The 15,032-nt window shown below is 42.0% G+C and overlaps 1 protein-coding gene across 2 annotated transcripts in view; it reads right to left on the reverse strand.

Annotated features, from left to right (window-relative positions):
• CORO2A (coronin 2A) overlaps positions 1–15,032 on the reverse strand; it is a 109,062-nt gene that overhangs the window by 29,049 nt on the left and 64,981 nt on the right. Inside the window, exons 1-3 of one of the 2 annotated variants that reach the window (XM_069962132.1) lie at positions 7,623–7,693; positions 5,894–6,094; positions 193–309 (exon numbers count right to left, since the gene is read on the reverse strand). In XM_069962132.1, the coding sequence (XP_069818233.1) occupies positions 193–309; positions 5,894–6,094 (318 nt within the window). In that variant the 5' untranslated portion in view covers positions 7,623–7,693. Of the gene's footprint in view, positions 1–192; positions 310–5,893; positions 6,095–7,622; positions 7,694–15,032 lie in introns of those variants that run through there. The other variant, XM_069962130.1, reaches the window with a different exon arrangement.

Genomic DNA, 15,032 nt, shown 5'->3' on the forward strand with positions numbered 1-15,032 from the left:
CTATAAGATGATACTGTAGTAGGAACTTTACTCTAGAAAAAAAAGTAATTTGCTCAATCATCAGTAACTCTCATGGTAACCTAGAGTTTAGTGAACTTAGTTTAGAATGTGAAATAAAATGAGGCTGTATTTTAGCCACATTACACATAGTACATGTTAGCACTACAAACATACAGTCTTTTATAAACTTACAGAAGCGTCTTCAGAACAGGAGGCAATGACGTAGTCATCAAAGGGGTTCCACTTGATGTCCAACACATTTCCTCTGTGACCACAGATTTTAGGAAAATGAGGATCAAGCTTTCCTGACTTCAAACAAAAACACAAACTTCATAAGCAAGCACAAGGAAATTATACTGACATAGTATGAGCCAAGTGTCTCTATTATTTAAGCATCTATGAAAGGGGAAGCTAATTTAAATTGCAAAATGTCCTGATATTTAAAGAATACTTTCATTGCACATTATATGGATTCTGTTTGGTGTTCAGTGTCTAGAGGTTATAGTAATGTCTGTACAGCTCTCCTAAAAACTGAAAGACTTGTTAGCAGGCAACAGACAAAAGGTGTCTACACCTTCAATGACTGTTATCTGTCCTGTCCTCCCCACACATGAAAGTTTAGCCGAATATTTATGTGTTCACTATAGGGAAGAGTAGGCTGCAACCGCACAGCTCTGGCAGCGGTTTATCTCTCTAAAAACCAGAGTGGTCAGACGGTGAAAATCCATGATGTCAGGGAAAACTCAAGAGGCCCCCCCATAAACCTTATACTCATGGCTGTATAAGATGTATAGGAGCCTTTAGGTTTACACAATAAACTGTCCATTGAGTCCTAGGGGGCTTAGGGTGGTGTTAGACATATCTGACAGGAGAATTTCCCAGTGTGTACACCGCATATTAACACCATAAATCTAACAAAAGGTATACATATCCTGTTTCCTCTCACAAAAAGGCCTCATTCCTTAGTATTGATGGGGTCCTACCGTGCTATCTGGCCACCTGCCACCTTAAGGTATGCAATGATATATCTCCTGCAAAGTTTTTTACAATTTGAAGTAGAGCACAAATATACACTGATCAGCCATGATGTTAAAGCCACTTGCCTAATACTCAGTAACTTCCCCTTATTCCACCAAAACAGCTCTGACCCATAGAGGCATAGATTCCTCAAACTGATGAGGTGTCTTATGGCATTAAGAAGTTAATAGTATTCCTTTAGATAATGTAAGTTCCAAAGTAGACATTGTGGATCTGACTTGATTTTTTCAATTACATCCTACAGATGCATTATTAGACTGATATTTTTTTTTTTTATATTTTTCCCATCTCCCAAGTCAAACTATTCCTGAACAAATGTTGCAGTATTTACACCTCTCAATACACAATACTGTGTGTTCTGATCCCTTTTTCAAAGCCAACATTAATTTTTTTCTGCAATTTGTACTATAGTGCCATTCAACCAGATAGGCTAGCCTATACTCCCCCAAGCACATCAATGAGCCTTGGGCATTCATGACCTTGTTGCTGGCAAGGTAAGCCAAAATTCAGAGCTCAACTCCAACAAGAACTGTGTAAATAGCTTATGTATTACAATTTACTTTAGTACATTGAAAACTAATAATCTAATTGATTAATTATATTTATTTTAACCTCTTAAGGACATATGACGTACCGGTACGTCATATGTCCGCACTTGCACTTCAAAGCGGGGCCGCGCGGCGGCCCCGCTTTGAAGTGCCGCGATCCCGGGTGCCGCGAGTAGCCCGGGACCGCTGCTATTAGCGGGCACGGTCTGATCGCCGTGCCCGCTAATTAGCTAATCGGAGGCAGCTGTCAAAGTTGACAGCTGCCTCCGATTACCGGAGGCAACGTTTCCCTGGTGTCTAGTGGGGGAGATCGCTCCTCCGGGACCTTGTCCCGGAGGAGCGATCTCCGTTACTGATGCCGGCCGGGGACGCGTCCAAGATGGCGCCGTCCTCGGCTCGGCACTCGTTCGTTTTCGGCTGCAGCAGCCGAAAGCAAACAAGTGCCGATCTCATGGATCTCTGCAGCATATCTATGCTGCAGAGATCTCAATGAGAGATCACAGTGTATATACTAGAAGTCCCCCAGGGGGGCTTCTAGTATATGTGTAAAAAAATAAAATAAAGTGTTGTTAATAGTAAAAAGCCCCCTCCCCTAATAAAAGTCTGAATCACCCCCCTTTTCCCAGGTTTTAAATAAAAGTAAACAAATAAATAAATAAATAAACATGTTTGGTATCGCCGCGTGCGTAATCGCCCGAACTATTAATTAATCACATTCCTGATCTCGTACGGTAAACGGCGTCAGCGCAAAAAAATCCCAAAGTGCAAAATTGCGCATTTTTGGTCGCATCAAATCCAGAAAAAATGTAATAAAAAGCGATCAAAAAGTCGTATATGCGCAATCAAGGTACCGATAGAAAGATCACATCATGGCGCAAAAAATGACACCTCACACAGCCCCATAGACCAAAGGATAAAAGCGCTATAAGCCTGGGAATGGAGCGATTTTAAGGAACGTATATTGGTTAACAACGGTTTGAATTTTTTACAGGCCATCAGATACAATATAAGTTATACATGTTATATATCGTTTTAATCGTAACAACTTGAGGAACATGCATAACAAGTCAGTTTTACCCCAGGGCGAATGGCGTAAAAACACATTTCCCCCAAATAAAAGAAATGCGGGGTTTTTTTCAATTTCACCACACTTTGAATTTTTTTCTGGTTTCGCAGTGTACTTTATGCAAAAATTCAGCCTGTAATTGCAAAGTACAATTCGTGACGCAAAAAATAAGGGGTCATGTGGGTTTCTAGGTGGAAAAATGCAAGTGCTATGACCTTTTAAACACAAGGAGGAAAAAACGAAAACGTAAAAACGAAAATGGGCCATGTCCTTAAAGGGTTAATTTTTATTTTGAAGCTGGAGTCAGTACTGTACATTTCTTCCACCTCCACCCAAAATTGAACAAACGGCACCACCCTTGTTCAGCTGTTGTTCTCCCTTGATCCATTTTAGGAAGGTTCTCTTATTTACTAAGTATTAAGGTGGCCATGCACCTTCAATAACTGTTGGCCAACTGTTTGGCGGTCAGTTAGCTCTCCAATCTGGCCCCTGTCCTCCCCATACACAGATGAGCATTCCTGTGGTCTCTATGAGGAGGAGTAAGCCGCAGCCAGTCAGCTCTGTCCAGGTGGATGGTTGAAGGAGCCCCATATACCTTATAATGATGGCTGAACCCGCCATTAGCGGTAGGTATGGTATGGTTGACAAATGTATAAAGTATATGGGGACCTTTAATGTTCAAGCTAATTAATGTATGTATCACAAACCCCTTTTGCAACAATAATTAACAAGCTGACTCAATAAAATGATGTTCATTATTATGCCTGACAAGTCACATAAATTTAATCACAAACAGTCTGATAAAGTAATCTAAGTTAATGCTCCTTATTATCATAATCACAGTTTTAATTCTATGAGCTCTGTAGACATTTATTACAGAAATATTTTACACTAAATAAACTCAAGGAATACAAGTTCTGTGATTATAACTTTGTTAAAAAACATAGATCCAGAGCATATCCAGAGGCTGTTTTAATAAGACAAATGTGTATAATTGCTAAAAACCTTCTTATCAGATCCTCTAATTTCTGTTTTTATATACTGCACCATTCTGATGTGCACACAGCTGGAGCTAAGGAAAAGCTATACACACTTCGAAAACCAGTGTTTTCATTGACACAAGACTTTTTGTTAAGGATGCCTTTACACAAAGATTTACCTGATAGATTTTTGAAGCCCAAATCACAAATAGACTATACACAGAGAACAGGCCATAAAGGAAAGATTGAGATTTCTTTTCTTTTCAAATTCACTCCTGGCTTTGGCTTCAAAAATCTGTCAGATAAATCTGTCTGTGTAAAGGCAACCCTTAGGCTGTGTTCACAGATACATTTTTATTGCGTTACTGCATCATTTATTAGCTGTCCAGCCATCCTTCATTGTGTTACTGCAATGAAATTCCAACATATGCAAACATACAATAAAGTTATGCTATCATTTTGGAAAACAAAGTAAAAACGTCAGGTAAATACAAATCAAAATGCAATACAGGAGAGAAAAGAGCGCTGCACCTCACACCTATGGCTGACACTAGTGCCTCTCGGCTGCATAAAAAAACATCAGAATTTTGTGTATGAATTGATCAAGCCACACTGCCCCATGTACCGCGTGCAGGTATCTGATACACATGGGTCCCTACACTAAGTCCACACTGTGCCGGTCAGTGACCACCACCCCCGCAGGCGTGCACAGTCAGGGAAGGGAGGCCATGGAACGGCCCTGCGACACCCATATCACAGGACCAGACCCAAAAATGCGGGGGTGGTGGCCACTAACCGACACAGTGTGGACTTAGTGTAGGGACCCATGTGTATCAGATACCTGCACGCGGTACATGGGGCAGTGTGGCTTGATCAATTCATACACAAAATTCTGATGTTTTTTATGCAGCCGAGAGGCACTAGTGTCAGCCATAGGTGTGAGGTGCAGCGCTCTTTTTCTTCCCTGAACCGTAAATACAAAACAAGTTCAAGTTTTTCTAACTGTTGCAGGGATCCCAAGAACCCTATTTCTCCCCATGGAAACATTAAAGGGGTATTCTGCTCAAACATAACTTGACATATGTTGCCCATGATGAAACTAACAATTCCTTGCATAGTTATTATCTATTCAGTCACCTTCCCCAAGTCCTGAGATGCTGCTTTCTGCTAAAGACACAAAAATCTGTGCGTGAGCTTTTCTTTCCATTTTTCCCTCCTCTCCCTCCCTTCCAAAATGCCTCATATAAACAAGCCCCTGGCAGGTTGCATCTGTTACTTTGTAGCTTATTTATAATGCTGTGAGGGTTAATCTAAGGTCAAGTTGCCGATAAACTCAATGTAATTAACCCTCCCAGCATTACAAAGTTGCTACAAAGTTTCAGATAAAACAGACAAGGTACTTTTTTACATCAGTCTCAGAAAACAGCAGCTCAGAACTGGGGGGAAGGAGACTGAATAAATAATAACAGGTATAGAAGGAATTGTTAGTCTCTGCATGGGCAGCAACATATGAAAAATTATGTCACTAACCCTTAAAGATATGTACCCTAGCAATCTGTACCATGCAGCCTCACTGCATTTCTGAGCGCTCGAACTTACGACTGTTTGTTCGGGTTATCAGACCTGTGTTTAAGCCTGGATGAATGCACATGTAATACATGTGTGAAACCGGCCTTAACAAATTAAAGAAGTCTGGCAGATTATAAAAGCTGGAAGCAGGCAAGGGCAAGGGGGAAATTGATTACAAGTACTAACTTATCTCTCCCGGTGCCCTTGGTGAGCAGCAGGACCGGACGATAGACCCCGGGCTGACACGTTACGGCCCAGCTGATGGACTACAGGACGCTGCTCCACTGATTGGCTGAGTGATCAGTCCATCAGCCGGGACAGGCCTTTTCCCTCCAGTCGTGACGTCATCACAACTTTCCAGCAGGGGTCCTGCGATTGGTCCCAGGCACCGGGAGAGGTAAGTTAGTACTTGTAATCAATTTCCCTTTTGTCCCTGTTGGCTGACGGATTTTATAATCTGCTGGACTTCTTTGAGAGGTCAATTTCTTATATTGTATAATATCAATATACTTAAATTCTTGATCCTGTATTATAGATCTTTTTCTAAGATATGATGCTTTCTTAAAAAACAAACAAAAAAATGCACCAGCACCACACCTTTCCCAGCCATCCAAAAAAACATCTGTCAAATGGCCAAAAAAAGCATGTTGCATGGTTGCAGCCAAAAACTGCTTAAACATGGTACTTCATACCTGTTGTATGGGTATGACCATGAAGGCTCCTCCACCTGCACATTCTGTCACTACAGCAATAAAGTTTGGGTTTATGGCACAGAAATGGTTGTCATGTACGCTTCTTGTAATAGGCACATTGTCATAGCAGTTCTCCTTGTTTGCAGGTTTGCCGAAGACATGGCGGTACTTGGAGGTTCGATACTGAGGCTGCCATGACATCTGTGGAGAAAATTACAATCTTATCAAAATTGGTCATTGATGCTATACATGCAAAGTATTACTCTGAGATGTACAAGTACCATATTACTGAACACAAGATATGTTGATATTCAGGGGAATATTTATGCATAGGGTTTTTAAATATTATGTTGCTAGGTTTTCTAACATATGGAAGCTCTCTGTTAGTTTGCACTTATTAGAATATGAAATATGAGTTGTCCTGTTCTCCTGACATCTAAACCCGATGGATGCATCTTTCATGTAGTAAGTAGAATGTAACATATCAATTCACTATGAAATAACAGAATGTGAATACAATTCAGGCTTTTGTTTCCACTGGGCATATAGTGGATACCTCTGTTGGGTGTAGCCGACAGATCAACTTTATTCTAGTGTGTTATATAAGAAAATCTTCCCTGTGGCGTAAATGAGAAAAAAGATTCTTAAAACTTCATAAACAGTAAAAAAAATTAAAAAAAATGCTGTTTTGAGCTGGTGGTTGCCATGTGAAACTTCTGTACTCAAATATCAGCAACTTAGTACTGACAATTATGTTTTATCCCTTTTGAAAGCCGTAACCATGAGTAAAACATAAACACTACACTATGTAATGAAATGTTACACTTTAGCTTTTTCTTGAATCAAATACTTAACCCCTTCACCTATCACACGTTCTGGGTCTTAATGGCCAAGTGCATTTTTTAGTTTTTCCATGATTGCCTCCCAAGTTGTATTTTTTATTACTAATCCCATATTCTAGGCCCGCCATAAAAAGGTGGCAGCCTAGAATAAGCACCTTAATGACTGCTATGAAAAGGCATATTGGCAATCATTAAGAGGTTAAGTGTGAATGAGGTCTAAGGCCTTATTCACACGATCCATACGATCCGCAGGGGGCTCCGGCTAGGGGATCTGTGCCGCGATCCTCCTCCGGAGCCCCCTGCCAAGGATGCCCCAAACCCACCCCCGGCAGCAGAGATGACAGAAGCGCAAGATGTGCGCTCTTGTCATTGCATCTACTGCTCAACTATTCCCCCATGCAGTCCGGCTATGCACGCTCACCAGAAGTGGCCTAGACTGCGCTCCGGGAAGAAGAAGGCAGCGTAGTCCAGGTCACTTCTGGTGAACCTGAAGCCGGTCAGCACGGGGGAGTAGGTGAGTAGTAGATGTGATGACAGGAAGGGGAAGGGTGGAAATGATCCATGCCGCGATCCACAATAGGACATTTCCTATTTTTCGCAATGGTTTAATTCACTTCAATGGTACCTAAAATTGTCTGTGTCCACAGACAATTTTACAGGACATGTGAATGCAGCCTTAGTTTGCCATATACAATAAAACCTATGGCTGACTGTGCTGGTCATTGGCAAAGTACACAGAGTACACAGAGATTTATAGAAAATTGTCCAGCTTCATTGGAAAAAATTTTTACATTCTCACAAATAATAAGTTAAAGGGTTTTTTGGAGACTAATATTTATATATAAATGTGCTCAGGCTGGGCTAAAAAAGAAAGAAACGTGTATTACCTGCCTGGTCCTGCTGCTTAGCCCTTCCTGGGTTTGGGTTCTACCAAAAGAAGTGTCGCTGATCCAATCACTACTGAGCAGCAGCACCAGGCAACATCTTGAAGTTAACAGCAGAGTACACATTGCTTTATTCCTGCAAACGTTTACTGCAGGCAAGTGTTTATTGGCAGTAAGAAAGTGTTTACTGCCACTATGGTGTTCTCAAATGCTATGTTATTTTCCTGTAGCAAACAGGTTCAGTTTAATAAAACTCTAATTACCATAAATCGAAGCTTAGTTGTAGAATGCCACATACCGGGCAGTATTCTCCTGTCAGTAATGTAATAATAATAATAATAATAATAATAATAATAATAATAATAATGCCATCAACTTGCATGCTTTTACCATTTATTTAATAATACTTCCATATAATTGACTAAATAATAGTGTTATAGACCTATATTATTTAGACAATTATATGGAAGTAGTATAAAATCAATTTAAAAGCTAAGAACAACTTTTTATAAAGCGTTTTTTCCCTTTCTTTTTTATCATAATGGTGCAAAAGAATTTCTCTGTGGGTCTTTATTAAAAAATGTTGTTTATTTTTTCTCCCACAGCCTCTGTGTGGAATATTCTCCATCCTGTGTGCGCTGTCCTCCAAAGTTTCTTTCTTCCCTATCTACTCTTTGAGCTGGTGTGTAACCCCCTCCTTTCTCTTGCAGCTATCGCCTATTTGCTATGCAAAAATAATACATGCTAAGATTGTGCGGTGTGCACACTGAATTTTATGACATATAAAATGTATTTATTATTTTTTAATGGCTAACAGGCTACAGCAAATTCTTATATGAAATTTGCAAACCAGTCATTTTTAGGGCCAAACGTTCAAAAAAACCTTTCAGGGCTGTGGAGTCAGTAAGCCACAGCTCCGACTTAAACTTCTGAATTTTATCAGGACCGACTCCAACTCCAACTCCTGACTCCTGCTCCTTCATAAATGGCCGGTCAGATACCAGGGGAGTTATTTATCACACTGGCTCAGCAGCTTCTCCCTAATGTCCTACATGATCCTGAGGCGACTTCTGAGGGAATAAGGAAAAATATAAAGCAGCTTCTCTTGTGTGTGCAGTGAATGCAGTCAGTCTCCAGCCTTCATATCCTGAACTACTCACAATTAGACTAGATGGAGCAGGTGGTCTTTTCCTGCTGACAATCTTCTATGTTTCTAAATAAATATTCACCATACACACAGAAACACTGCTAACACTGCCAGATACCTGTAATATAGAGCAGTGATTTTCAACCTTTTTTGAGCCGCGGCACACTTTTTATACTTAAAAAATCCCGGGGCACACCACCAACCAAAATGGCACAAAATGACACTAAAACAGTACATTTTATACATATAGTTAATAATATAGATTCTAAATGTATTTATACTCACTCAGTGTGAAACCTGGGCCTGGGCTTCTCTCCTGTGCTTCTCTCCACCATACTTCTCCCCACTACTTCTCTCCCCTACTTCTCTCCACCATACTTCTCCCCCCTACTTCTCTCCACCATACTTCTCCACCCTACTTCTCTACACCATACTTCTCCCCCCCTGCTTCTCTTCTGTGCTTCTCTCCCCCATGCTTCTCTTCTGTGCATCTCTCCACCATACTTCTCTCCCCCCCTGCTTCTCTCCACCAAACTTCTCTCCCCCCTGCTTCTCTCCGCTGCTTCTCTCCCTCATCCCCATGTTTCTCTCCCCCCTGCTTCTCTCCGCTGTTTCTCCCCCATCCCCAGGTTTCTCTCCCCCATTGTTTTCTCCTGTTTCACAGGGGCACCATAGTTTGGGGAACTTTCCCTGCGCTACACCGGACCATGTGTCGCGGCACACTAGTGTGCCACGGCACACTGGTTGAAAATCACTGATATAGAGGACAGCCATAGTGATATAGAGGGGTCACACATAGTAAGATAGCCATAGCACACACACACACACACACACACAGCCTGCTGCAGCCATAGCACATATGCGCACACACACAGCCTGCTGCAGCCATAGCATGCATACACACACACAGCTGCAGTCATAGCACACACACAAAGCCTGCTGCAGCCATACCACACACGCAGCTGCAGCCATAGCACACACACAGCTGCAGCTATAGCACGCACACAGCTGCAGCCATAGCACACACACACATACACGCAAAGCTGCAGCCATAGCACACACACACATACACACACATACACACAGCCTGCAGCCATAGTGCACACACACACACACACACACACACACATAGCTGCAGCCATAGCGCACAAACACACACACACACACAGCTGCAACTAGAGCACACTGAAGAAAAACACCACATTGAGGACAGAGGTTACTGCTGCACTAATTATGTCTCCTCCTTCTCTATATTACACAGGATATCTTCATATTACACTGCTGCTCATATACAATCATCCAGCATCCAGGAAGAGAACGGCACAGATCTCCCCCCACACAATGGACTCTTCTCAGAAAAAAACTGCCAAATAGTGACTGACAACTTTTCCCCTGACCGCTCTTATGTAATAGGGCCAGTGTCCTATTAGAATGTTGCTCATAATATATATTGATGAGCAAAACATATTTATTTCATTCAAATTCATTTAAAAACTCAATTTAAAATTGTTCTAAGATTTTTTTTAAAGCTGGAGTCGGAGTCGGTACATTTTTTCTGACTCCAACTCCAGCCAAAACTAAGTTCGACTCAGACTCCACAGCCCTGCCCTAAATAAGTGCTTTGTGCTTAATTTTAAGGTTGTTATAATTTTAGCCTTGTGACTGCACTGTACTGCATACCTCTAAGGCCAGGTCTCTCCAGGTCTACAGTAGAAAAATATTTCACATGCCTACTGTATAGATTTTTTTCCCCCTAACCTTCATTTACACATTACAGGTTATTCAGAAACAATACAACTGCAGGTTGTCATGTAATACCATCATGCAATCCTGTCACCCAATGCTTTGAGAGTTGCACATGTGTGCACATGGTATATATGTAGACCCCAAAGTTGTGTACAATACAATCACATGACAACTTACAATCTGGATTTCACCTAGACAGGCATTACTTAGGATGGAAGCATAAACCTGAACTATATAAGCACATTTCATTTCTCCTAAAACGCACACGTTGTACAGTCCAGGACTACCATTTTATTTCATTTCTCGAGCAATAAGGTAAGAAGTAATATCTATTCTCTTGAAAAACAACTGTCACAGATTTAATATTGTTCTCAGTCCCTGAATTGTAAAATTGTAAAGGGCCTGGCAGGAGGTATCCAAGTCTTGCATTAGTAGCAGGGTTTGTTATTGCAGCAGAGAGAACATACCTAGGAGTGGTAGCTTGTAAAGTAAACAGACCTGTGACCTGCGGACATTCACTCATTACCTCATTACTAGTTTTATCAGACACTTTAGCCCTTTCCAGTCAAGCTACATCACCATTCATATTATAGCTTCAACTCACATCCACTTTGTGTGTTAACTTCTTTTTATCGACCTGGCGCCTTACAAAAGCCTCAACCTTTATCTTTCAACATCTGACAAAAGGTTTCTCACAGTACAGGTGCACTGAATGGCATTAGTTGGCTGTACATTCAATGGTGTAATTGAAATCTCCTTTCATAGCCAAGTGCCGCAATGTTTATTTGTTTCCACCTTTAGTTTATGTTACTGTAACTAGGCATTCACAAATGTCTTGCTCCTTTCTTGCTTAAAGTATACTGCAAAAATGTAATTAAAAAGTGCAAAAGTGTGGGCCCTATTACACGGAGCGATAATCAGCCGAATCAGGCCAATACCTGGGGCGTAACTACCACTATAGCAGCCATAGCGGCTGCTATGGGGCCCACCGCATCAGGGGGCCCCAGAGCTAGCAGTTATGTAGTTATGACTTCACTTGACCGTTTAGTGGTCAGTCGGGGGGGGCCCAATCAAAAGTTTGCTATGGGGCCCAGCCATTTCTAGTTACGCCCCTGGCCAATACTGCCGATTATCGCTCGGTGTAATAGAAACAACGATCATCTGCTGATTGCGTCATAGACCTAGAATCATCAGCCACCGACCACTCATTGCTACGTGTAATAGCGGGTGGCTAACAGCTGAATACACTGTTATACATTCTTCTCCCACCATCTGTTTGCTTCCAGGTGGCTGCAGCTTCAAAACAGGCTGTTAGCTGACAGGCTGCTCAGCCAATCACTGGCCACGGAGGTCCCGGGAAGCTCAGATAGACCAATCTGAAGCTGCAGCCGTGGTGTATAACAGTTTAGGGCAAGGGCCGCAAGGACATCTCTAACACTCAGTAAACGCTAGGCTCAGTAAACAAATGCCCAAGTAGCAGATTGACACCCAAATACATTATTGATCAGGCCAATCGACCCTAAGAAACATACATTTTTAAAATTGTCTTATCTACTTTTCTTGTACAACTGAATACTAATGCCCTCTATGAGAACAGATTTCAGGTACAGGTGTGGCTGAAAGTATATTTTCTGAACGTGTTGAGAGAAAAAAAGACCTCTCAAAAGTTTTGGACATGTTGAAATTAGAGTTCTGCCCACTTTAAAGGGAGTGTGCTATCAGAAGATGACCTATCGTATAAATCAAGTTTTGTTTTTTGTTTTTAACAAATTTTCAGATCTCACATTTTACTCTCCTATTTTACTATCTATATCACAAAATAATCCAAAAAATATTCTAGTTTTCACTACCACCACTATGTCTAAAACTCCCTAGATCAACCCATAGATGACTTATGCCATACGGGTTCAGCATGGGCGCCTGTGACCAGATGACCCATGCTGTACCTGTACACCAGTATTTGCTACGGAGTTATGAAGCAAGTTCAGGAGCTTAAGCCCCTCCCCCAATAAGTTTAAATCATCCCTCTTTTCCATTATACAAATAAAACATGTAAAAATAATAAAAATAAACATAAATATTGAAACGTGCGTAATTGTCCGATTTATTGTGTTCCTGCACAGTAAACTGTGTAAACGAAGAGGGAAAAGCATCAGAATAGCTGATCTTTGTTACATTATGTATAAAAAAAAATTAATAAAGTGATCCAAACGTCCGATCTAAAAAAATATGGTATTAAAGGTGTAGTGCGGCGGTAAACAATTATTCACAGAATAACACACATTACAAAGTTATACAACTTTGTAATGTATGTTATGTCTGTGAATGGCCCCCTTCCCCGTGTCCCACCATCCCCACCCGTGTACCCGGAAGTGTGGTGCGCTATACATACCTGTCACGTGCCGACTCGTCTCCGATCTTCAGTCAGCGATGTCGTCTTCGGCCGAATCCCTCCGAGAGTCCTGGCTGCCAGCCGCCCTCTGCCGCATCATCGGCTGCTCAGCCGCGATTGGCTGAGCCAAACTGTGCTCAGCCAATCGCGGCTGAGCATCTGATGACGCTGAAGAGGACGGCCGGCACTCAGGACGCTCGGAGGGATTCGGCCGGGCTGTCCGAAGACGACATCGCAGATTGAAGATCGGAGACGAGTCGGCACGTGACAGGTATGTATAGCGCACCACACTTCCGGGTACACGGGTGGTGGGATACGGGGAAGGGGAACATTCACAGACATAACATACATTACAAAGTTGTATAACTTTGTAATGTGTGTTATTCTGTGAATAATTGTTTACCGCCGCACTACCCCTTTAATAAAAATTAGTGATCATGGCACAAAAAAATTACATCCCATACAGCCCTGTAGATAAGTCAAAATAAAGTTTTACTTAAAAAAAAAAGTAAAACATTAGAAAAGCTATGTAAACATGGCTATAGTTGTATTCGGACTGACGTATAGAATAACACTGCTGTCAGGAGCCAGCACCAGCCAGCATGCTCGGCTCCTGACACTGCTGGAGTGTGCCAATAGCTTCCTGGATGCTCCCTGGCAACCAGCCTGGCTGTATGCTAGGGGCGCATCAGCAACGTCCCTAGTATCTCTCGTCGTGGCCTGCACCACCCCCGGACGGATGGCCCAGGTGCTCTGCATTACTATCAAACCCAGCATCCATAAGACTACTACATCCATCATGCCTCCTTGCCTGTGATAGAGCCACTTTGTGGGTGACTAAGCTAGCGTTGTATCCTGATTTTTATTCCCTGGTTTTTCTGATTTTAGCTTGACTTCCTGACTATCCCTCTGACTTCTGATTTTGTACCGTGACGACCTATAGTTCCTGACCTGGCTTGTTGACCCTGAGGTTATTGTGTTTGTTTTGTCCTGTCTTTGTCTTGTGTACCACTTAAAGTGACTCTGTACCCACAATCTGACCCCCCCAAACCGCTTGTACCTTCAGATAGCTGCTTTTAATTATATTTTTGTATGTGATAAAAACATCTGACAAACACACATAAAAACCAGAGGGCAGCAGATCATGTGAAAATATAAGATTTGTGTCATTCTCAAAACTTTTGGCCATGACTGTATTCATTTCAATGAAACTGAGCTTCAAAACAACACACAAACTGAGGACAAGAGTGGTGCGGTTTCTGGAAGAAAGTGGCCATATTTTTTTAAGTCTGGACAACCCCTTTAAAGTGACTCTGCACCTACAATCTGACCCCCCCAAACTGCCTGCACCTTCAGATAGCTACTTTTAATCCAAGATCTGTCCTGCAGGCCGTCTGGCAGGTGATGAAGTCATTGTCCTAAAAACAACTTTTAAACTGGCAGCCCCATTCCCAACGGGCGTAGCCTAGATTGTGTATGCATTAGGCTGGCACTACCTCTCTGTCCCTCCTCTTGCCCTCCTCATCATTAGGAATGCCCCAGGCAGACTGTCTCCTATTCATCAGTTGTGTGAATACTGAACATGGGCTGGATCGTTAAGCAGCTGTGCAATGTTCAGACAGGATAAAAAATGTTTCAGGGGCATTCCTAAAGATGAAGAGGGTGGGGAGGAGGGACGGAGGGGTGGTGCAAAGTTAGAGCACAGATACTCCCTTTGGGCACGGGACTGCAAGTTTAAAAGTTGTTTTTTAGGACAATAACTGCATCACCTGCCAAACGGACCCCAGGCCAGATTTTGGGTTAAAAGCAGCTATCCGAAGGTACAAGTGGTTTGGGGGGGGGGAAGGGGGTCAGATTGTGGGTACACAGTCGCTTTAAGCAAGTTTGTTGTCATATGAAAATGTAATATCTTGTCATTATATATGATGAGAAAAACCTCCTCAGTTGTACACGTCTTTTCAGAAACTATCAAGGTTGGCCCTTTCATTTTGGCCCACTATGGCACCCATGGGTTAGGACAATGTCCACAGTGCTTAAGTAATAGAGCATTTTTTTAAATGTATGTAAAGAAAAACGCCTGCACAGTTGATTTCAGTATCAATGTACACATGGGATCTATCCTTCAGGG

This window comes from Dendropsophus ebraccatus, chromosome 3 (genome assembly GCF_027789765.1).
Source record: "Dendropsophus ebraccatus isolate aDenEbr1 chromosome 3, aDenEbr1.pat, whole genome shotgun sequence".
NCBI lineage: Eukaryota > Metazoa > Chordata > Amphibia > Anura > Hylidae > Dendropsophus > Dendropsophus ebraccatus.